General features: G+C 48.7%; 1 protein-coding gene across 1 annotated transcript; it reads left to right on the top strand.

Annotated features, from left to right (window-relative positions):
* Positions 1-12879: 12879 nt before the first annotated feature.
* LOC119125490 (neurexophilin-1) lies at positions 12880-23388 on the top strand. Its single transcript, XM_037256074.1, has 2 exons — positions 12880-13501; positions 21971-23388. Exons 1-2 carry the CDS (start codon positions 13457-13459, stop codon positions 22736-22738), a joined length of 813 nt encoding a protein of 270 aa, XP_037111969.1. The 5' UTR covers positions 12880-13456; the 3' UTR covers positions 22739-23388.
* Positions 23389-23645: the final 257 nt, after the last annotated feature.

Raw genomic sequence — 23645 nt, 5'->3', positions numbered from 1 at the left:
AGTCATGGCGTTTCATCCCCAGCTAGACAGGATTACACACGCTCCCTGAAGGCAATGTCGGAAGTCATCGGACAGATGGATGGATGGATGGATGGATGATAGACAGATGAAAAATGTACAATTTCAAGCAATTGTTGAGTTGTGGAAAGAAAGCAATGAGTTCCACCTGTCCCTGACATTAGCTCGAGACAGAGTCTGCCAACTTTTGGGGCAGCATGTTCATGATGCTATTAGTGTGTGTGGTGTGTGTGTGTGTGTGTGTGCACATCATCTCATCTCTCCCGCTGCGTAGCCATCACAGTCCTGCCTAATTGGATGCGTGTGAAGGGAAATGGAGTCTGGGTGATCGGGATCGATATCGGCCGCCCGCGGTGCGTGCGCCTCGCTCGTTTTCACAAGCTCATCTTCATCGTGCGTGAAATAAAAGTGTGTGTGCCTTTGTGTGCACGTGTGAATGTGAGGAGCTTGATAGCAGCCTTGACGTAGACACGTAGCAATCAGTTCTGCCTTGGAATTCAATCAAATGACCAAACAAAAGCTATTCATCCATTATCGGTCCAGATAAGCTCATTAGGTGTTCCCACCGACATATCATACAAGATGGCCTATTTCAAGGTAATGCTCATCGCACCGTATGGGCCGTGTGGTTCTGTTACACCATCAAAGTCGAAGCGTCATCAGCTGGGAGGCATCAGAACCGCCGTCTGGGCTCAACGGCCGGGCCGGGCTGGGCCGGGGGCTGCTCCACTTCAAGGAGGTTTCTATTGTTGGGAGTGGCCTTTGAAGTAGGTGGGTTGTTCAATCGGACCTACGCCTGAACCTCAGCCTCCATATCCCCTCGTACTTCACATATGGACACCTTGGGGGGGTAAAAGCACCCCTGGGAAGCGCTGGTAACCCAATAGCCGCCTGTCCCCCCCCCCCCCCCCCCCCCATTTGGATGGATGATGGAAGCTTCCCATTGGTGTGAACAGGAAGCCACCAAGAACCGGGCGGGGAGGGAACGGACGCTCGGAGGAAGGGTGGCTCCATCTCTTTGCGGGGTGACAATAGGATTAGTGTCTTGGAAAACAGACACATTAGCGCCACTGGAACCTCATTTGTCTTATAAAAAAAATGACATCATTCTCATGCATTTTTTTTTGCTTGCTTTATGGTGATACTTTTAAGAGGGTGACTCATATTGTCGGCTATCTTTAGCCGCGATTTATTTGTTGGCTTTTAACAGCACACACGCAATATTTAAAGCCTTACTTTTTTCATCTCCATCGAGAAGATAATTTAATGCCTATGGAGTCACTCTGATTTTTTTTGGAATGTATCTGCATACATCTTTAAGCATGCGTGCGTATGGATTGTGCACAATGCCATCAGAGCGAGCCAAGAGCCGCCACTCCCCCCTTTCCTCCCTCCCTTTAATGGCTGCCATAATTAAAAAAAGCTTTTAGACCAAGGAAGGGGTTAGCCACCAAAAAGGGAAGGTGAGGCGGGTGAGCTTTGATGGCCCGACGGCCTGCCAAAAAAAATGTAATAAATGTAATGTATTCTTACTCGTCCCCCCACAAATTATTTTTAAAGCCCCCGCACACTTGTATTATTGTCACATCACATAGAAATCGGACGGATGCTTATTAATGTGACCTCCGAGCTGTCAAGGTCGTACAATTCGGAAATGAGAAATTCCATTGTAGTAAAATTAATATCAAATATATATATATATAGAGAGAGAGAGAGAGAGAGAGAGAGAGAGAGAGAGAGAGAGAGAGAGAGAGAGAGAGAGAGAGAGAGAGAGAGAGAGAGAGAGAGAGAGAGAGAGAGAGAGAGAGATTTTTTCCCTGATGTACAGCCTCACGATATTTACATTGAGCCCTTTTAAATGAGAAACAGGTATCTCTGCTAGCTTGGATTTTTTTTCCCAGTCTTCCCATGGTCCACAATGCAAACAAAGTATCAGGTGTCTCAGTGTTGTGCTGTAGCGTCAGTTCCCATAACAAACAGCCAACGGGTGGAGGGAGTGCAATGGGTACGTGGGCGGCGGGCGGAGTTGAGATCGTCAGGAAATGGATGTGGTGCAAGTGTTTCAAGCTGTGTGGTAATCCTATAAGAGATGTCACCTGGAGAACCTCATTTGCATTGTGTAACATATTCATGCCATTATCAGATCATGCCAGCGTTTGCCGGTCGGGTAGAAGGCGGCCTAACACAGCAAACGAGAATGGAAACAATTACACGTCCCAACGGGGGCCCCCCCCAATGATATAGCGCTGTAATGCTAACGCGCCGGCGTACATAAATATTGCAAAGAGCCACAGGACACATGAAGATGCTATTACATCACTTTTGCCTTACTTGCTGAATGCACTTCAGAGAACACACAAGACAAGTGCACGTTTTGGTTACATCTGGCTGAGATTTGACTAGGATTTCCTTACCTGAGTTGGTGGAAGCACGGTGATTCAGTGGTAAGCACATCTGCCTCACACTTCTTAAGTTCTGGGTTTGAAACTCGGTCCTGGTCTTTCTGAGTGTTCTCCTCGTGCTTTTATGAATTTTTGGTTTTCCTCAGGATACTTCTGCCCGCCCTGTTCCAAGAAACCAGAACAAAAGATGATGTGACCAAGGTGTAACCATTGGCTTGGCTATCTGTTCATGTCATACTTCACACCTCGCTTTTTTTTTTTTTTGCTAACCAAAACATGGTCAACCACACAAGGTCAAATTTAAGTCATGTGCTTCTTGGTGTGTGAGCTTTGCTTCATATAAACCAGGTGCGTGCGTGCGTGCGTGTGTGTGTGCGTGCGTGCGTGTGTGTGTGTGTCCCAGAACGTAGGCGTGTGGGATCATGTCAGGGTAAGCCTGGAAATCCATGCTAATCATTAACAGGGCGCAGGCTGTGAAAACATTTGCAAAACACTTTTCATTTCCTCCGCCTTGAATTGCCGCAGCTTCCCGACACACGGAGCAAAATGGCCGACTTCCTGTTCTAATTCGGGCAGGAATCCTTGAGCCTTTTTAAGTTTACACATGCCTATAAGGTTTGGTGAGTTTTAGGGAATACTGCAAAAGAGTGGAGGGCTTTGGGGAGTCTCTGGTGAGCTGTCAGGATGTGGGCAATGTCTCCATTTGGGTTACATGGGAGCTGTTTGGTTGACGTGCGCCTCCTCAGAAAGCCAATAGCGCTCGGGTGTGTGTATTTACTCTGCGGGAGGCGCTGATGAGAGCATAAAAAAAAGCAGACCAAAAATGAGACAAACGCAAGTCACCATGGCTGTGTTTTGGTGGTCATGTTTTGTCTGTCACTTGGATTGCAATCAAAGACACGTGACAACTGGAAACTGAACGTCGTCATCATCAACATCATGTGATGGTGAGGATGAAGCAGGAGGTTGGAAGGTGAGCAGGTCCCACGCCGCTTATCGTGGTTTATTTTCACACCGACAGCACTTTTACTGGCCTGTTTGCTTTCCCGTCACTCGGCCTAAGTGGCCTTGAGTCCATCACTTGTTTTTCAGGCGAGCCCGCCCGGGTGGCCTCCAGACAGGGGTAAAGTCGAGAGGTTTGTTTACGAAAGCGGCCGGCTCGGCCGCGGCCTGCGGGAGCGCCAATTTGTCCCGCTAATGCCGCTAATTGCTTTCCTGGAGATTGTCGTCGCCGTGACGCCTCCCGGGCTTTCGCGTTTGATTTCACCAGCCCACCGGGGCCTGGATTTTGGCCTTCACGCATGAATGCAAAGAGGAAAACAGCGAGGCAAAAATCTTGTTCTGAGCACAACAGACTGTTTTGAGCTTTGGGTTTAGCTCCAGCACTTTTGAGTTATTAAGGATCCAGTGCAGGTGCAGGAGCAGGAGCAGGAGCAGGAGCGCCTCCTAAAACATGGCCAAAGTAAATGCTCCTCCTAACAATGCAGTTGAGCAACTTTGTGGCCAGCAAGGATGCAGGTGGCCTAACCCCAGCAGCAGATGTTCTCATTGGTTCTTTTAACGGAGCGAACGGCCTTCTTAATCAAGTGAGTGCCCTGCTGCATGATGCGTCAAATAATTGGATTTAGCTCCATTGAACAAGCAGACAGTCCGTGCGTAGATGTTTCCCAGCTTCAAGCTTTGAGTGTGACCACTGGAGGCTTTGCTATTTGAGACACTTTCTAGCCCTGCCCTGCCCTGCCCGGCGTGTGTTGACAAGTGGTGTCAAGCTGTTGCGTTCTGTCGTCCGACTGACCCTCATGTGGCCTTTCCTCATTTGTTTGCGTTTGGAGGGAACATGCTTGAGAGGTTTTAGGCGCATCACATGTTACATGTCAAACAGTTGCAGATAGGTTTGCGTTTTGGACGTGCAGTGGCTTTTTATCACGGTCTGACTTTCAGCCCCTAAAGCCGGATTTACTTAGCAACAACACATTTTGTAGGCTTGCTTATAAAGCGTTGACCCACAAAAAAAGCCTCAAAAATCCATGGCCACCAAAATGAAAAGAAGTCAAGGCTAATTGGATGATTGTGTTTTTATTGGTATCCTCCAAAGCCATTTTCACACAAAATCTGATCGGCTTGTCTATCATGAGTGGACCCACCAAAAAGTCTCAAAAGGTTATTTTGGTTTGAAGCGGAATTAAGAGTTTTGAGAGAGTAAGTGGTGAAACTTGAAATTCGATAGCCTTGTGGATCATGAGCAAAGCCACAAAAAAAAAAATCCCCGACAAAGCCGTGACTGAAAACACAGAGTCTGCCATTCAATTCCCCCCACCCCCAAAATCATCTTTGAATTTGCCTCTGATTGCTGCAAAATTTGGACGACATCCAATACATGAGACAGAAGGGCAGGATTGAATTGGCTTGGAGCGCAATGACGACTTCAGCGCTAGTGGCTCAGTTGGACTTTTTTGTCATCTTCAACTCTTTCTATCCTGGACAAAAGCGCTTTTATCCTTTCATTTTGTCCGAGTAATGACTCATCCACGGCAGTTGCGGTTCTGTTGGGACCATGACGCGATGACCATCGGGTCAGATCCAGACAACTTTTGTGATTCTTAGTCGATAGGAAAAAAATGGCTCGCGATAATGACTGTAATTTGCCCACCCTCGACCGCCTCTCGTTTTTTCCCCCATGAAATCAAGCGGAGTGCCGTGTTATTCGTTACCACGGTGATTTCCTTACACAAACAACCCAAAATGTGATGAGAAGCCTCTCACTGTTGACGTTGGCAATCACAGCGTCCTACTTTCAATTGGCTGATGCTTGACCTTTGACCCTTTCACCTTCTCCCACAACAAAATGCTATCCTTGCTGCTATCTGTCGTCACTTGTGTGAAAGTTGATGTTCGTCAGGCAGTAAACACAATCAAACATGAGAATCTTTGAGGAGGCAGGCCCCTTCCTTTTTCAGCTGTCAATCATCTGGTTCGAGATCCTTTTGGACCAGTATTTTAACCAGCACAGTAACATTCCATCGAAGCCCTCAGCGCCCAGTTTGCATCCATAACGGGGAGAGCTAGAAAGCAGCTCTTGCGATGAGACTTGAAACAAAAGACGCATGCATGTGAGTAGATCAAAGTCAAATCAATCAATCAATCCATCCAAATCTCCTCTCAGACTCCAAAAAGCCCTTTTATGACTCGCATCTGTTGAGCAAACCTGAGATCCCGTCATGAACTCGTATACGGATGGCTCCAAATCAAGAGTCAGTCCTGTTGCTTTGATATACTGGCCGACTTTCAAACGTTTGCACAGTGGCGACAAGGAGCTTGTAGCCATTCCACATCAAATATCTCCTGAGTTATCTGCCGCCGCCTCACAAATAGCAAGGAGATACAATAGTCCCCAAAACTCGAGATATTCGTATATTCCGGAAAGTTGGACAAAGATAAAGTTCTGCCCGCGTGGGCGCTTTCGGCTCAGAAAGAAATAAAAGAAAAAAGAAGAAGAGGGTGCGACTCAGCAGCTCCCGGTGGGTCGACTGCGGTTTTCCATTTGCGCTGCGAGCGAGCTTGTTAAGCCGCTCTTTTTGGACGTGGGCGCCTGACCTCCTCCACGCCCCGCAATTACCCCGGACTGCTTCTCCCTCGTTAAGACTCGTAAACAGCCGCAGCTCCCACTTAACGGCGCTCCGAGGTGGTTGCCGGCCGCCTCGCCATTTACGCCGTGCGTCACGCCATCTAATGTCATTTTACACCAGCAGAGCCTCGCAATCAGTCAAACTGGAGAAGATGGATGGATGGATGGATGGATGCGGTGCGCTAGCGCGGGTCGCTAGCGCCCCGGGCCGGGCCGGGCCAGGCCGGGCGCCCGCGCCTCGACATAAACCACATAAAGTAGTAAGTCGGCGTGACGCATTGTTACTAAGTCGGCAAAGCTTTTAGAACGCAGCACCTTTAGAGGCAAAATGTCAAATCATACATTGTTAATAATAAATGGATTGGTTATGGGTAACTATTGGAGTGCTAACAAAATGCTTCAGACAATTTGTAATTTGCAAGAAATTTGCCTTCCCGGGCCAGATAAATGAAGTGTTGGCCTCGATTTTCACCCTTGCACTTTACAAATCAAATCAATAAGTAAATCTGAAATATTGTTCTTTACAACTATGTTACGATTACTCAATCGTCATTCACCTTTTGTCCCTTAAGGGCCACCAACACCGGCTTTTGTTTTCCGTACAAAGTAGTTGAAGTTGTCAATGCTATCAATATGTCACTTTGCTGACTCATCTTGGATGACTCCCAACTCTTAGAACGCAAAGCCCACTTATAAAGGGGCCACTGTAGGTTGGGCCGTGAGGAAGAACAAGGAAAATAGTCGTCAATATGACGCGATGCTCCTCACAACTAACTGGACCGATTGTCTGTCGAAAAGAACTCAGTCGCAGCTTACGGCGACAGAAGAACCTCTGAGCTTCCACACCAGCTATTTGACAAAAAGCCAAAGCAGACGACGTCAATGCGGACGATCCATAGGGCATTTTAGCCCTAACGTGCCATTTAACGAAACCGGCCGCGTCATGAACGTAGCCAGCGTGTAAGCGCCGCGCCGCCCGCGTCTACCGCAAAATTCAATTTGGGACCAAATCCCAGATGCGGCCATCGATCCAGGGTGTGCTCGTAAAATCCCGTACGGGACAAAAACCGGCAGAGGTAGAATGGAGCCCAAACAATTACGTTCAACATTTGAAAAACTTTGAGATGCTTCAATTTCAAACAGCCCAACTCCAGTTTGGCTCGTTTTTTTGGGGCGAGCCACTTTCTTTCATCCTGGCAACGATATAGACGTCAACGAGCCGAGTAAGGGCTAACATTACCAAGTGATTTCATGGACCATGTCATGCTATCTATCCCATGCTAACCCACTCATTCCCAGGACGCTATTGCGAGAACAGAGACGATTGTTTTTTTCCCCCCCCTTCCTGTGTGAAAGACGATCGCGCTGCTTTGGAACGGTGGACTTGGCTCGGCTTTGCCCTACGCCTCCCCCGTGAGCTCCCTTTTGCGCTCGACATGTGTTGCGGAGCACTCGCTTGCCGATCCTTATGGCTTCCATGTGGACGGACGCCTCCGCCACGCGTTACATACGTGGAGGGATTGATAGCGAAAGAACGGGCCTGCTTCAATTCCCCCGTGCGGGCCGGGCCCATCCCATCGGCGGCTTTGCCAAACGAGCGGCAATACGACGGAGGGGAAGGGAAGCGGACGCGCAAGCTCCTTGGAATCCGCCAATGTTGAAAATACTCTCAAGCATCTGATCTTGGTTTGTTGCGAAGAGCAGTAAGGTTGGATATCAGAGGCCATTCTTGACTGTTGACGTGTCTTGTCGTTTCGATGTCATAAGTCATCAAAACGGGTCCAAGTGGCAATGACTCAAGTCGGCGCTTGTGCCAAAATCCATCATCTTGCTCCTCCACATGGAAAAGTTGCCTTTGACCTCTCTTCCATGATTACTGAAAGCACGTGGGATCGGATCGGATCGGATCGGGGGAGGAGCTCATTTCCGGGATTAGACGTTGATTTACAGTGTAGGAAGCGATGGACTTTCAAAATTGAAGAGGGGCCGTCGCTCGGCTTTAGCCGCCTTTGCACTTGCCCTTTGTTCCTCTTCCCGCTCGTGTGATTTACGGCCGGACCGATCCGACCGACTCGATGGCAATCTGGGAAAGACGTTTTCAGCGCCGTCGGGGAGGAAGAAGGGCTTCGCCTGGGTTCGGGGCTCCGACCCGGTGGTCGGGCACAAAGCGGGCGGGACTCGCTTTATTTTTACGCAGCGTGGCTGGCAAGGACAGGTGCTGCTTCACAGCTGCCGACGGAAAATAAACATGCTTTTTTCCAGGCGCTCCATCACAGGCGGCGGCGGAGCGAGGCGGCCGGCCGGCCGGCCCCGCCATTACACGGAGCGGCTACTCCAAACAAAGAGCCTGATGAAAGCTAACGAGCGGACCCGAGGAAATGGATCGCTCATTAGCGCAAGTAGAGAACAAAAAAAAGAATCATCCCCCATGTCAACTTGAATGACATGGCTGCCTTTTGATCTTTATCACATTTTTTTTTTTTTACTACGGGGCAAATTGAAAATTGGATCCCGCTGGTGGAATTGGGCTTAGTTGAGGAATGAAAGAAGACAAATGCTAGGTGTTAATTGTGAGTCTTTATCATTGTCGGAGGGCACTCTGGGTGGCTTTTAATCAAACGCAACCTCAAATGTTTGATGAAAAGAAACGAAAGGGATTCCGGGTCATGGTTGAAAGAACCTCCCGACTGTAAGATGATGAGTGAGCGCCGTTTGATCCTGATCGGGCTTGTCCTTGTTTTCCCTGAGCGGAACGGTCCAGGCGACGGGCGGCCTGGATTTGGACCCCCGCGGCCCTCCGCACTCGTCATTTGCCGTGATGGCTGCCATTAAGTAGCAAATGTATTGTTAGCAACGTCATCGATGAGAAATGGCTGCGGCCGCCGCACACGCTCAGTCCCACAACACCTGCTCGCTAATGGCGGGTCAGGCCCGCCGGGTCAGGCCCGCCGGGTCAGGCCCGGGTCGCGGACGGCGTTGTGCCGTGTTGGGCATGTTACCTTTGATAGTCAAGAATGGGATTCAACTTTTAAAAAAAAAAGCACTCGATGATAATCAGAAACGTTTTAAAAGTAGAGCCAGACAGGAAGTACTTCAAGCAATTAGAAGAAAAACAAGTCACCTGCCAAGAAGAAGCAAAAAAAAAGAAAAGAAAAAGAAAGCCCTGAAATCAAAGTTGGCTTTGTTGGATTAAAAGACAATCAAATCAAGTATGCCAGGGAGGCTCCCTAATGGCCACCTTCTATTTTATTTTTCATATTATTTGATGAATCACCCCCCCCCCCCCTCCACTCTGCCTCTGACTCATCTGCTGCCGGCGGCGGCAGGCAGGCAGGCAGGCAGGCAGGCAGGCAGGCAGGCAGCCACGCAGGGGGGCACTCAATGGTGAGGTGAGTGCTGGTGCTGGTGCTGAGCTGAGCTGAGGTGCTCACGACCCCGAGTGGAGCGAGTCACGACGCGGGACGGTGGCGTGGCACGTTGGTCACGACTTATGCAACTTTCTCATCTCATGTTTAACATGCATGGCTACATGATGTGTTCAATCAAAACATCATTGTTTATGTGGCATTTGTTGAGGCAAATTGCGTTTCTCTTTTGTCTTGACATGATGGAAACCAGAGCATATTTTATGCAGGTTCACATACTTTATCCTCCCTCCCTCCCTCCCTCCCTCCCTCCCTCCCAGGGAGCTTAATGCAATTTGTGGTTTGTATTTTATAAGATTGTTGTAGAAAGTGGGGGACCACAAGTACGCTCCCTCTAGTGGTATGCAAAAGAATCGCAGCCTCAGTACAGTTCAATTATAGTGAACGTTTTTCTATATTTGCATCTCATCTTTAAGATGTATTTTTTTGCGTGGTACTTTTTGTTCTATAAATGAAAGACGCTCCTTCTAAGCGGCTGAGTCGGAGCGCCCTGATGCTAGCCCTTTGCCAAAGGTCCGCAAAATGTTTACAAGGGGACCTGCCAGAGGTTAAAGGTTGAAATACAACATTGTCGTTTGCTTGACACCGGAGAGGCGAGCCGGAGTGCTCCATCATGCCTCTCGGCGGGGAACCTCGGACCCCTGGGATGTGTTTATTTTCGCTATTGATGGGGGTGGGGGCGTGGAGAAGGTGTTAGAGCGGGAATGAGTAAGTGGCACCATCCCTTCTGTGTTCTCTAAAGCCAAATCAACTGCTAACACCAGGTACTGAACTGCAAACATGGCTAAAGCTGCTACACATTCCCATTTTGTGCAAATCCAGAGTTGGATGGAGGCCAAGCGTTTCATACTTTTACACTGTCTGTTCAAAAAAACAACCAATAGGAATGGAGTGGAGTGGAGTGGAAGTGCATCACCCTGCAAGACGTACGCTTTCGAACATTTGGATCATTTTTCATCATCGTTTGTTTAATTTTGGTTCTTTTGCATTCGCCCATCATGCATCATTCGTCCCAAAAGGGACAATGTGGTGAGATCACTCGGATGTGGTTAATTCCTGGAGTTCAGGAAGAGTTGAGACTCTGTCAAAGTTATATTTGGCCGCCTGTTTTTAATCACGATGGGTCGGGGCTGATGTTTGACACATTACGATGGCTTCTTCTCCAAGTGTCGCTTTTCTTTGCGTTTCCCGTGAGAAAGGCAACGAGCGCAATATGAGGCTCGCATCCCTGACATATTTAACCACCCACGGCAGAGAAAAATGCGGCGATAAACCCAAGCAAGGAAATCAACTGGAATCAATCCGAAACAGATGCCGACCGAATTCTGCGGCCAGTATTGAAACCTGACCACTGCGTCATGAGTCATTCAGGTACACATTGACTTTGCACTACTGACACCACCAGCTAAAGAGATTTGGAGCCACATTTGGATGAAAGCTGCACCCACCCTATGCGTCTGGAAGTAATCCACTCCTCCTCAACACAAAAAGAAAACACAATGTGTGTCCTTTATCCTGCATTCCTGCAACTCAATTTACCCTCTGCGGTTCAAATTTAGAACAACTGGGAAGACAATAAAGAAGTCTGCGTTAGCATCATGACATACATACATTCTTTTTCATGTCAGAGCTCATGTGGTTGAGAATGAATGCATGTTGCATTACTACAGCCATAAAAAGTGCTCGACTTGGCTGTGTGGGTTCTCCAGAGGTACGGCGCCCTCTAGCGGCTGCAACGACACCACACACTGACATTGGCAGTGATTCATTTGCTTACCGCTAGAGGGAGTGCACGTACCACTCTGAGTTCTTGCATCAAAAAGACGAATTCCTGACTTATTTCACATTGCTTTCAGTAGACTCCAAGTCCAAGTGCGTTTAAAAAGTGAATTCTATTTGGCCACAAACCGTCTGTCATACTAATGTATGGCTCATTTTCCTTTCTTTGACTGTACACCTCATGTACTGTGAAAGCTATGCCTACAAAAGGTCGACGGATGGCACTCATTCAAGCTGGCTGAATGTTTCAAAAATAAAGAAAAGAAAATGCCACTAGATGGCAGCCCACGTTCACCATCACGGCTGTCTGCCACTTCTCGTTGGCCTGCAGCTTCCCATTCAAAAGCAAATGAGCGTGTCCAATCGGATTAGGCGGGGAGGGAGGGAGCAAGAATCCTTTCAAGGGAATCGACAAAACAAAACATGCCTTCCGCATTTTTGATTGCGTGGGACAAGATTACCGTGCGTGGATGATATCTGGGGACACCAGCGCACCGAATGATTTCTTGCGAGCGGAAAAGCCCGGGCGCTCGCTCCCGGGAGGGAGCCTGCGCAAAAGTGAGCTACCACCCGGCAATTACGGGCCAAAGTGAAAGTGTGTGGCGAGAATGCGAGGCGTTTTAGGATGCCTTTTATTAGGCTGCCTGCCGACAATGGTGGGCCGGGGAGCTCCCTCTCCCTTTATGGGGCTCAATGTTTTCCTCGCTCAAATAGCTCCCCCATTCCCCGGACTGGAATTATTCCCACACACGTAGACCAAAGGGGGGGGGGGGAAATGGAGATGATTGGCATCTCGCGCCTAATGGCTGGCTATCAGGGAGACAATTTTCAAGCCACTTCCATCAGATTTAAGACCGACCGAGCTTTCACCAGTAGCTCCAGATTATAAGCGCAATACTAACGCAGCAGGATTTCTACTGATAGTTTGGAGAATCTTCTCGGCTCCCACAATGAGCAGGTAAAGGCTAAGACTCGCTCGCTGACGGCTCCCGGGGTGGCGTCTCTTGGCGTTTGCTAGCTTGAGCCAATTAACCTATAACCCGGCCTCGGTTAACCCTGAACTGCGGCGCCTGGTCCTCGGGTGCCGGAAGGTTATTTGCTCGAGGATCAAAAAAAAAGGAAAAGAAAATATGACCCTGAGCGACCGTGTCACGGCCTCCCTCTTGGCCAGTACAAGAAGAAACAAAAGACCACGTGAGGTTCTAATTAAGGCAGAATTGAGCCATGGAACTTAATCAACCGCTCGCTGTCTTTGTTCGTCACAGACCTGCCGGGAGCTCATACAAGAACGGAACCAGGAAGGAAGCTGACGGCACATGATGTCACCAAATGTCACAAATCCACTTACAAGTGCCCCAAGTCATCCTTTGCTCTATTTGCAGGCGCAAAATTTTCGACACATGCTATTGCTTTCGCTAATATTTGTCTGGATGCTTCTCCGGGATTGGGAGTTTGCCCATTTGATGAGCAGGTACTTCCGACCACATTAGATCCTGTAGGTGTCCCAATACTTGCGCCCATGTTTACAGTTGCGGGTATCCCTGTACTTCAAATTTCAACTTGACTTTTCTCTTTTTTTTTCCCTATGTGTCCCAGTAGTTTTGTGTAAACACCTCGGTCGTCTGGTGTATTGGAGGTGTCAGGCACATTTGACAACAGGCGGAGCGAGCGTCTTGCATTCCTAATGAACGTGAGAAAGTGGCTGGCCGAGAGAGCGACACGCATAATGAGAGAGAGAGAGGGAAGGAAGGCGAAAAAGGAGGCGGCTTTAGGACAAGAGTGGTGGAAAAGCTGCGAGAAAGCCAGAGCCAGAGCCAGAGAGAGAGAGAGAGAGAGGCGTTAAAACGAGTGTGGGCTTCTCTCAAGCTCAGCAGCGCTCAGTCGGAGCCGGCCGGATGCTGCGTCTGGACCAATCGTCATCGCCACCATCAGCCTTTCCTCCCGGGGATGCGCGCCGGGCTGGAATGTTGTGCCATGGATGATAACGCCATGGAATTCTTCAGTCACAGGTAAAGAAGAAAAGAACGGCGAGCCCCGAAAAAAACGACATGACGGGACGGCGCGCCAGCCGGGACGGACCCCGCCGTGTGGGAGGCTCGTGAAGAAGAAGAAGAAGAAGGAGAAAAAGTAGACAAGCGGGAGTTGAGTTTTTTTGGTTTTCAATAATTAGGAAGGAAGACTTGTGGCTTTTCAAGCGTGGCGGAACAATGCGCGGCTTCATTCTGCTGCTCCTCAACGGAACCGCTTGTTTGGTAAGCAAGGCAAAGTCACACTGGGGGGGGGGGGGGGGGGGACACTTGGCTGCTTCAAATCGACTCAAAAGTTGACAAACACAATGCGGAGAACAATCAAAGTCAGCATGGAGAGCCAAGACTGAAAGAAGTCGAGAAAAACGGGTCGGAAATGATGGCACATCCAACATGGCCGACCGACTATTGGTGAGGACTATTTGCCTCACGTGGGGACTTTCAATTCTCCCCATGCTTGCATGACTCTTCTGGAAGTACTTTCACTTCCTACCATTACATAGATAGATAGATATCAAAATAAACAAGCCTATTGAGTAAAATGTCGAGAACAAGTACATCTGTGGCGGTCAAAGATCCAGGTTGGAATCTCAGCACGCCTTCTTGTGTTTCTCTCCGATTGCGAGCATGAAAGGTCGGCGGCGTCTCGACGTGACTGACCAGTTGTTGTCCACGAATCAATTCATTGTGATTCTTTTTGCCTTAAAAGTCATTTGGGACAAAATAGAAGAAAAAAAACAAGTCCAAAGGCTACCAGAGAATAATGCATTGAAAAAAGGAGAGAAACGGTCTCTTTTTGTTCACACTCACGGCTTAGGAATAAGGTTCAAGTCGACTTTCCTTCATGCACTTCTGGCATGAATGCATCATCTTCACCCTCCAATTGGTATTCAAAGAGCGCTGGCAAACATTCATTCACCTGCGCTCCGTGTAATTGCTTTCAAATGGTGAATGTTGCACTTTGAAGGCCGTCAGCATAGAAAGAAAGCGCGCGCTGTACATTTATTTCGACATGTTTTCTTCACTCAAGGTGACCTTTGCCTCAAATCCTCCACAACCGTCATACATTCGAATAAAAGCAGCGAGCAACAAAGAAAGGCCAATTGACCCCGTGATCAAAATTTAGGAGGAACTATGAGTATTGGGTGGGACCGTTTCTACCAGCAGGGGGCGCCGATGATACTCATCAGCTCCAAGCTTGCAGTTAATGATTCCACTTGGATGTTTTATGGCGAGCCATCAAGCTACGCCACTGCAGCCGCACGCACGCACGCACGCACGCACGCACGCACGCTATGGCCAACATTCTTCACAATTTAGAATGCCCCATCTGTTTAGAAGTGTCCTTTTGGAAGCTAGCAGACAAAATCTCGGGGCTGTCGGAAAATAGCCAAGATTTTTCCAATTTAGCATCGTCGCTTTAGCAGATCTTCGGTGTGTTTTCAGACTTAAATGTGCTTACGTCCGTTCATGATAGATAAGCCAACAAAATTTCAAGTTGGGGTGATCAATGAAAAAAAAAAAAGGAATAATAAATCATGACCTGAATTATTCCCTTTCTTGATTTCTAGCCAGTTCTCAAATGTTGTCCAAGCTTGCGAGGCCCGATGCTTCAAATTTTGGGAAATGACTAAAATGACTTTTTTGTGGGTGTACTCATGCTAGGCATAGTCTCCCAAATTTTAAATTGCCAAGTGAAAGTGGCTTTTTCAAATCCTTTATGAACCCAGTTGGTCCGTTTTTGTGCTTGATGGCAATTTTTCAAACTTCCTGTGCCTTTTCGGGCGGGCATGAAAAAAGTCGCTGGAATCCTCCAGAGACTTTTTTTGTGGCTCTACTCATGGCAACCAAGCCTAGCAATGTTATTGTTGCTATGTGGAACTAGCTGCACAATTTTTCAGCTGTAATAACCAAATGCAGATTGTTTCAAATTGTGTGAGACAATTAAAAAATAGATGTCAAAAGTGCTTTTCCAACACATCTCCAATTGGGCTCACTCACTCGCCTTTCATGTGTGCTTGCACAAGAAAAGCAAAAAAGAAATAAATAAACTTGCCTTTAATGAGAAATCAGCTCTTTAGTCACACGAGGGAAGTTGAAAACATCCTCCTCCTCTTCTTGCTCGGAAGCCCGCGGGCTCAGCTGCCTCATTACGGAAAACCGAGGTGGGGGGGGGGACTAGGAAGAAAAAGAAGGAAGGAAGGCGTGAATAGTCAGGTAATCGTAAAAAAAAAAAAAACATGGCAGACGACAACACACACACACACACACACACACACACACACACACACACACACACACACACACACACACACACACACACACACAAGTTCATGTGATAATGGAATTAACACTCATTTCTTGTAGCCCTTTCTCCTTGTATGCGAGAGGAAATAAACATCAGCAGGGAATCATGGGTAATTCATTAGTTCCATGACACTGATGAATTATGGAGCAATTAATGAATTAAGTCCATTAAGAAAAAAAGAGTAATTAAAAAGAGGAGCATTTAAATTTCAATCTTTTCTGTCGTAATGGCGTGCAATTCCCCCAAGAGAGAAAGGCTGACTCTCCGGGGACGCTTGCAAAATACACCACGCTCGGCGGACACTTCATTCGATACAGCTGCACCAAGATCCTATTGAGAAATTCCATTGTGTAGGAACAACAAGATTTTCTTTGATACCATCGTCGAGATATTTATGGCACATTGTGCTTGATGTCAGTGCTAAATTTAGCGTGGCATCATTTAGTTAATTATTTGAATACATATGGTACACATTCATTTGATTTGGTGTGTATTTTTGGATTTCATTTTTATTTTATTGCAAATAATTGGATTGGATTGGAAAAGCATTGACACACGGGAAATTGAATGGTGCACACGTTCCTTGAAATGCCCACTAAATGACTCGTATGCACTTTTCAATGCAAAGGCCCGAGCCATCCTTCATCAAGCATGTTAACTCGCCTCAGTGTGGAAAATATTTCAATAAGCAAGTTTGTTGTGAAGGAAGCTCACGGAGAGACTACTTCTACTTTCCATCCTTAATTAAAGCTGCTGCTTTGGAGCACAGTGGGAGTAAACAGAACGGTTTGTACCGGAACCAAAATGGCAATTTAATATGGTTGTTGGAGTCGATCGCAAATTGCAGCTAGAGTTATTTTTAATGAAACCGTCTTTTTCAACAAATTAATGGCGACTTTGACGAATGACGCTGAACTAAAAAAGATGTCGAAATAAAGGAGCACATTGCCGTTGGCCAATCCGCATTCAATGATATTTCCAGAAATTGCGCGCGTGACGAAAGCTCATATTTGAAGCTCTCGACTGTGAACCGGGCAGCAACCGCAACATTACATACGTATTGTTTAGCATTGGATTGTATGGCCTGGAAGTACGAGTTGACTACTGCTTCAGCGTAGTTTAGTGATTGACCGCAATGAGTGCTTTCGTTGAGGATTAGCGTCGAAAACTAGGGGGCCCACAAGGCTCAATATTAGGCCCACTCTACTTTGTCTAAAGGACTTGGTGTTTCCATATGGATGGATGGATGGATGGATGGATGGATGGATGGACGGACGGACGGACAAATAATGGAAATGGGCTCATGTTTAATTGGTAATAACACCGCATGGAAGCGTCCTTAAGAGAGCCGTCCTTGGAGAAGTGAGAGCGAGCGAGAAAGAGATGAGCCCCTCGACGCATGGACAATGTATCCGTCCCATTCTTTCTGTACATACATTACGAGCCAGAGCGGTGGCTGCGATGTGGGCCGCGGAAGACGGCTCAAATGGGCTTTTTAAAATAATTGTTGTCGCCGCCGGCCGCCGGCCGCCGCCGGCCGCCGCTCCATATATCCGCAATTCCCCTCCCAGAGCACCTCTTAAAAGGCATCCATCCAACCAAGCTCCGCCGCTTTAATTGGAAAGGCTCGCTTTGAGGCGCAGGCCCGATCGGCTCAGAAGACGAGCGGCTCGCTCTTTGGCCGTTAAACGGCGCAGCTGACAGCGCTCTACTTTCTGTCCAAACACGGAGTGCGGCGGATAAAAGGTCGTCGGGCTTGTGTTCAAGCACTCTGCTGCTGCTGCTCCATCGACTCTGGTGCGATTTGGTCAGCATCCGGTAGGCGCTGGTGCACGAGTCAGACGCTTTTAGCCTGCGGGCAGGACGGCTCTATTAACAAAACACCTGCTGCGTGCGTGCCTGCCTGCCTGCATAGCTCAAAGGGATTCAAAACCAAGACGCCAAGATGAGTGTTGAGATTGACGAATTGCTTGCGGCGTTTTGCCAGGGTATACTTGCCAAGTTAGCGAGCAAGGGCTAGTGTCATTTAAAGCTGCCCCCTATCAGGGGACCCTGTGGTCCCCTCCCTACCGAACCGGTCGATATCTTATCATGCAGAAACGCGATAGCCAATTCAGAAGCGCTCGCCCAGCCGAGCATACAAAACAAAAGCGTCTTCAGGGACCGCACAAAGGCCGAACACGCTGGCTGAAGAGTTGAAAATGAAAAGGTGTCGAGTGTTAACCGCCCAGAAAAGAAGTAAATGATTCATCTGGAGTCAAATGGTTTTTTTTACCTGCACACAATGCAGAGGAATAATTAGTTGAAAGGGCAAAAGCCATTCTCAGACTTTTAATGCTATAACACGGGAGAGCTCCCACGGTGAGCTTATTAGACGCGCGGGAGAAAGGCGAGCGAACAAAGCGCTCGGGCCGACACTTAAGACATCTGAGCCGCGCCGCTCTTTAATTAAAAATTGATGTCGTATTAGAGATGAAGATTTGAACGCGACGGAGATGACAAGCCAATGCTTATTTCACACCCCGGGACCGGCTTTCTAGCGCTCGCACTGTCAGCCTGATTCCATCACTTCATCTGCTGCTTTGATGGATGGACCGAGAAGTGACATACAGCTTTCAAATGGTTAGCTCCACCCAAAAGAGGAGCAGATCTCCTTTTGCCGTACGGACATCGCATACGTCACATATTTGATGAAAGTCTGGGGAAAGGCCAAATCCATTTGAGCTTCAACGTGATAGCTCAACACATTTGCGGCAAAAAATGAGTCCTCATTTGATTGAAACCACCAATGTTGTCTGTTACCTCCGCCAAGCATAAAAAAAAAGGCCTATGGCCGGCCTCCATTCATTTTCAGCCACGCTAACAGACGTGTTGACATTGTCTCCTCTTCTGTCCGTCGCCGCGTCTCTTCCTCGGCAGCTAGCTCACCGTCGGGTCACGCGCCTTCGTGTCAGCGCGTAGCGCTAACGGCCGATCCCGACTATAAACGGGAGGGAGCCTTGGCTCTGGGCCAGTAAACACTGTCGCCCCATCCACGCTTGTGTTTCGACAGCGGAAGAAGCGTAAACAAAGCGCAAAGAAAGAGCAAAGCTCACAGTGGACTGGAGTGGCTGCCTGCCACTCTGTATAGTAATTTGGAATTGCATTACACTTATGCTTAATAGGCAACATAATGTGATGATTACACAGGCCGTTTGACTGGTTGCCACTCGGGGCTTGTCAGCCCTCACCTGCTTGAGCTGAAATGATGGCTCAGATCCCACTTCAACCTCCCTCCAGCCCGTGCTATTTGATGCCGAGCGAGCGTGACCCCGCGCGCCGCGGGAAGCGGCGTTAAAGCGCTGTCACGGTAACAGGCTGGTAATCGCCAGCCGGAGGGTTGGGGGCGATTGCGCTCCCCGCAGAGAGTATAGGGGCCCGGGGGGGGGGCCGCCGATCACTCAGGCTGAATGACTCGCAATTACCGCCGGGGACGGACGGAGCCGTCGCCGCCTGCCTGCCTGCCTGCCTGCCTGCCTGCCTGCCTGCCTGCCTGCCTGCCTGCCTGCCTGCCTGCGAGGCTGCCTGCGAAGCTGCCTGCCTGCCTGCCTGCCTGCCTGCCTGCCTGCCTGCCTGCCTGCCTGCCTGCCTGCCTGCCTAGCTTCCTCCGCGGCTAAGCTAAGCGCACGTGACACATGGCAGCCAAAAGACACCGACCGCTCGCTATGTGTTTACTTTGAAATTGGTGCAGTACCCACCCACGCTGATGGATGGATGATAGGTTGTTTTTTTGGGGGGTGGTTCATTTCCTCCTTGTCACAGATGTCACCAGAATTCATGTTAATAATTTTCCATAATGTTTGGTTTATGTTCGAAATCAGACATGCTGCCGTCTGCTCTCCACTGTTTGCATTCCAACAAGATGTTCTTTCCCGAAGCAATCCATCCTAGCCCATTTTGCTTACGTAGCACAAGTAAAAGTTAGAAAGCGTGCTGCTGATGGTTAAATCTTACACCTCATATACTCCCGCCCCCCCGCGCTTTAATGCGCGCAAAGTGGCGGCAAACTTGTAGCCGTGTGCAGTCTTTCCGGAAGGATGTAAAGCATTCAAGTAATGCCCGTTGTAATATTCAACAATCCAAAAAATAGAGGAGGAGTCAGGCCGCAGCGGCGAGGCGAGACGACCTTTTTGAGATGATTCAGCGTTCCGCCGGGACGGACGGAAACTCTTCAAACACATGCAAATGAAACATAAAAAGACAAAAGCACACAAGGTGAATTCAACTGTACTTAAAGGGAAAACACAGCCTTTGATTCTGCATTTTATCATGTGATGCTTTTTTGCTCACATGGTAGACTCCAAATATAAATTGGGACCCTGCTAAGACAAGGCACTATCAGATTTAGAACAGCGTGGTTATCATTTCTTTTGATTGACAGGTAATAAGAGGACAGGCCGTGCCAGATAACAGAAGAAGAAAAAAAAAGCGGTCGTCCTCTCATCTCCTACCAAAGGGCAAAACGGCGGGAATTCCTCGCTGTTGTTATGAGAGGAAATCCCGAGTTTTTGGGGCGAGACAGAAAATCGATAGCGGCTCGCCGTCCGCGGCGCGTCGGAACAAATCCTGCCGGCCGCCTCGGACGGGCGGAATGAAAACGAGTCGGAGTTAATCATCCCCGAGGAAGCCGCTGCTGTCAGGACAGTAGACGGAAGGGGAGCGGAGACGCATGCATAATGCATCAACGTCTCTGCGGGTTTACACACACACACACACACACTTTATATTTGCATCGCTTATCATCTAAGTGAGGATTGACAAAATGCAAACTACCCGCTAATCCAGAGTTGGGCAAAGCATGGCTTGTGGTTTAAGATGTTGATTAAAATGCATTTAGTTGATTTATTTAATATATCTATCAAATGATTTTTAGTGGAGCTCATCTCGCTATCTCTCCGTTTGTTTCCGCTCCTGCCACCTGCTTGTAGCGGCGACGCTTATCATTTAAGTGAAACGATGCGCACCTTGCTCCCAGAGGACCACTTTCCACGCACGCAAACTACCTGCTAATATAGATCATTACGGCGGCGGCATAATCCACCAATACTCCGTTGGGGGCGGAGATGTGTCCTCATCTCTCGGATAAGATGAAGGAAGCAGGATTATTTTCAACTGGTGTGTTTTTAAGTCACCCTAGTCCAGAATACGCGCACCGATTTCAAATACGGAGAGAATTCCGACAAAACGGAAGCCAGAAGTAAACACCGCTACTTTCAAGTGGCAAAAAAAAAAGACTTTCAAGTCGAAACATGAAGCCAGAATAAAAGGTTGCAATGGTACGGCATCCCAGGCAGCCTCTACCAATCCGAGAAACGGCCATTAAGCCAGACCATCGGCGTCAGAGTCTTATCGCCAACGCCTGTCGTGTTTGCAGCGCACGCTTTCTATCTTAAGATATGAAGCGTACGATCTCAGCGCTGTCCATTTCAGCCTGGACAATGATATGGGCTGGACTTAGGTAAGACTTGAAAGACATTTCCTTCCACCGATTCCCTTCAAGGATCAAATGGCCAAGCCAACATAGAGAAAGACTGAGAGCGTTGTGATTCTGCTGTTGTGGTTGATTAAACAAGCATCCGCCCCCCATTTCTTTGCACTTGTAACACCTTTGGTCCTCTGTTGGTCTCATGAAAGTTCCATTCAGACAAATTGAAGCCAGGCTGCTAACAGGCTAACTCAGAATTCCTGCAGGCAGGCAGGCAGGCAGGCAAACAAAGACGTGATAGGTCATGGACACTCTGAGGGCTCCAACACTGCAACATACCAGATTAAAAAAAAAAGCCCAGCCGATCAATTTTATGAGCATTTTACAGCGCTGCCTCGGATGAAGATTTGTAAATGCGCCTGCGGAGCGGGCTCATCGACGTGTGAGAAACACCTTTGGAGAGCGTTTCTTAATAGCGCAGCTTTATTGTTTAACAGGATTATAGCCCACCCAGGCCGGCGTCTATATCGACCCGAGCCAAGACCGACCGCCGGGCTAACGGACCGTGAATTTGGGATTTTCTGTCCGAATCAATTGCGGGATCCCCCGGGGCACGGCTGCTGCGCGGCTGCTCTGGGAATAACTCACACCCCAGATGCTTTTTTGTTTTTTTTTCCTTTCTTGCAGACAATCTAAACAAAGGAATTTAATTGCTGCTAAGTTGGTAGCATTTCGACACGTTCTACAGTATTGCATTGATCAAATGTCAGCGACGCCTCCACGCGAAGCGCGAACGGTAAATTAAATATTGATTCAATGGTTTCATTTGTTTCGGCGCCACGTTCCTTCGGTGGGACATACGGGGGGCGGCTGGGAAGGCGCTAGCTAACCGCGTTCCTCCCTCCCTCCCTCCCTCCACCAGGTGGCCCTGAGTCAGGAGGACGACTCGTCGGGCCCCAAGAGCTCCTCGTCCAAGACGGTGGGCCTCCTGAGCGGCCAGGCCGGCGTGTCGCCGCTGAGCCGCTGGATGCTTCACGGCAGAGGGCGAGCGGCCAACGCCACCTCCTTGGAGCTGCCCTACCGCACGCCGGCCGCCTTCTCCAAGCAGGAGTTTTCCAAGCAGGAGTTCTGGGAGATGCTGGGCAGCGAGCCGGCGGCGAAGGGGGACGCCTCCGGCTCGCGGGTCAAGCGGCGGCCCATCGTCAAGACGGGCAAGTTCAAAAAGATGTTCGGCTGGGGGGACTTCTACTCCAACATCAAGACGGTGCGGCTCAACCTGCTGATCACGGGCAAGATCGTGGACCACGGCAACGGCACCTTTAGCGTCTACTTCCGCCACAACTCCACAGGCCAGGGCAACATCTCGGTCAGCTTGGTGCCGCCCGTCAAAGCGGTGGAGTTCGACCTGGAGCGCCAGAGCGTGGTCTACCCCAAGGACTCCAAGATCTTCAACTGCCGCGTGGACTACGAGAAGGTGGACCGCAGCAAGCGCACGTCGCTGTGCAACTACGACCCGTCCAAGACCTGCTTCCAGGAGCAGATCCAGAGCCACGTCTCCTGGATTTGCTCAAAGCCTTTTAAAGTCATCTGCATCTACATTTCCTTTTACAGCACGGACTACCGCCTGGTCCAGAAGGTTTGCCCGGACTACAACTACCACAACGAGATGCCCTACTTGCCGTCGGGCTAGGCGCGCGGGAGTGGCTGGCTGGCTGGCTGGCTGGCTGGCTGGATGGATGGCGCCTTGCTTTTTCCATGCCACTGTGTAGCCTGTCTGGACTCAAAGATAGATCTATCTATATATACGTACACTAACTATATATATATATATATATATATATGCAAAAGCCAAACAATAAACATATGCACAGAACGTGGCAGCCGGGTGGGGAACATCAGCGTCAACAAGTTCTTACCTCAACACTAGTCGGTCTCCATCGAGTCCAGTCAAACAAATTAAGCCCAAAATTGCCAGAGCACAGTCCATTTGTATCAGCCTGTGCCTTTCTCACACAAGTAGGACATGGGATGCACACCCTCAACTGATGGCCACCGCTTCCCGCCCTTCCGTCGCCCAGCAGAACCATTTGAGCATTTACTTTCCTCCCATTGAATGTATAAGGAATGCAAAAAGGCTCTTTATGAGTTCCGTTCCGACACAATTTCTACATTAGAAATTTGGGGACTTTTTTTTTTTTAATAATGTGTACTGTACCAAAACAAAACGGCACCATTTAGTGGGGGGGAAAAAAAAGGGCAGGCTCTTATAATTCAAGCAACAGAGCACGCGCCCGAGTCTTTTGTCCCTGTGTGTGTGCAGGGGGAATAGAAAAAAAAAAAGATTACATTTTGTTGCCGTCAGGATTTCTGATTTCACGCCTCGATAACTTTGACTGTTACCAGCGAGATTGCTGGTTCCTAACAAACACGCTCGCTCGCGCCGTTATCGGCCAGAAAACAAAAATATTATCAGAATAATTGCGTCTAATTTAATCTCCCTTCGAACTAATTAAGCTTTCACCGAGGGGGCTCGGACGTATTCCTGGATGGCTGGCGGGACGTTATGTTGCGGGTCCAAGTTCAGCTGCGAGTTAAGC

This window comes from Syngnathus acus, chromosome 8 (assembly GCF_901709675.1).
Source record: "Syngnathus acus chromosome 8, fSynAcu1.2, whole genome shotgun sequence".
Taxonomy (NCBI): Eukaryota; Metazoa; Chordata; class Actinopteri; order Syngnathiformes; family Syngnathidae; genus Syngnathus; species Syngnathus acus.
The sequence above is the reverse complement of the archived record's forward strand: the minus strand, read 5'-3'. Positions and strand labels throughout refer to the sequence as shown.

What these genes read in the sequence shown, in the direction of transcription:
- LOC119125490 (XM_037256074.1), top strand. Translation starts at nt 13,457, where the DNA reads ATGCGCGGCTTCATTCTGCTGCTCCTCAACGGAACCGCTTGTTTG. An exon ending in TCAACGGAACCGCTTGTTTG is followed by an intron (nt 13,502 to 21,970) that starts GTAAGCAAGGCA and finishes TCCCTCCACCAG; the next exon opens with GTGGCCCTGAGTCAGGAGGA.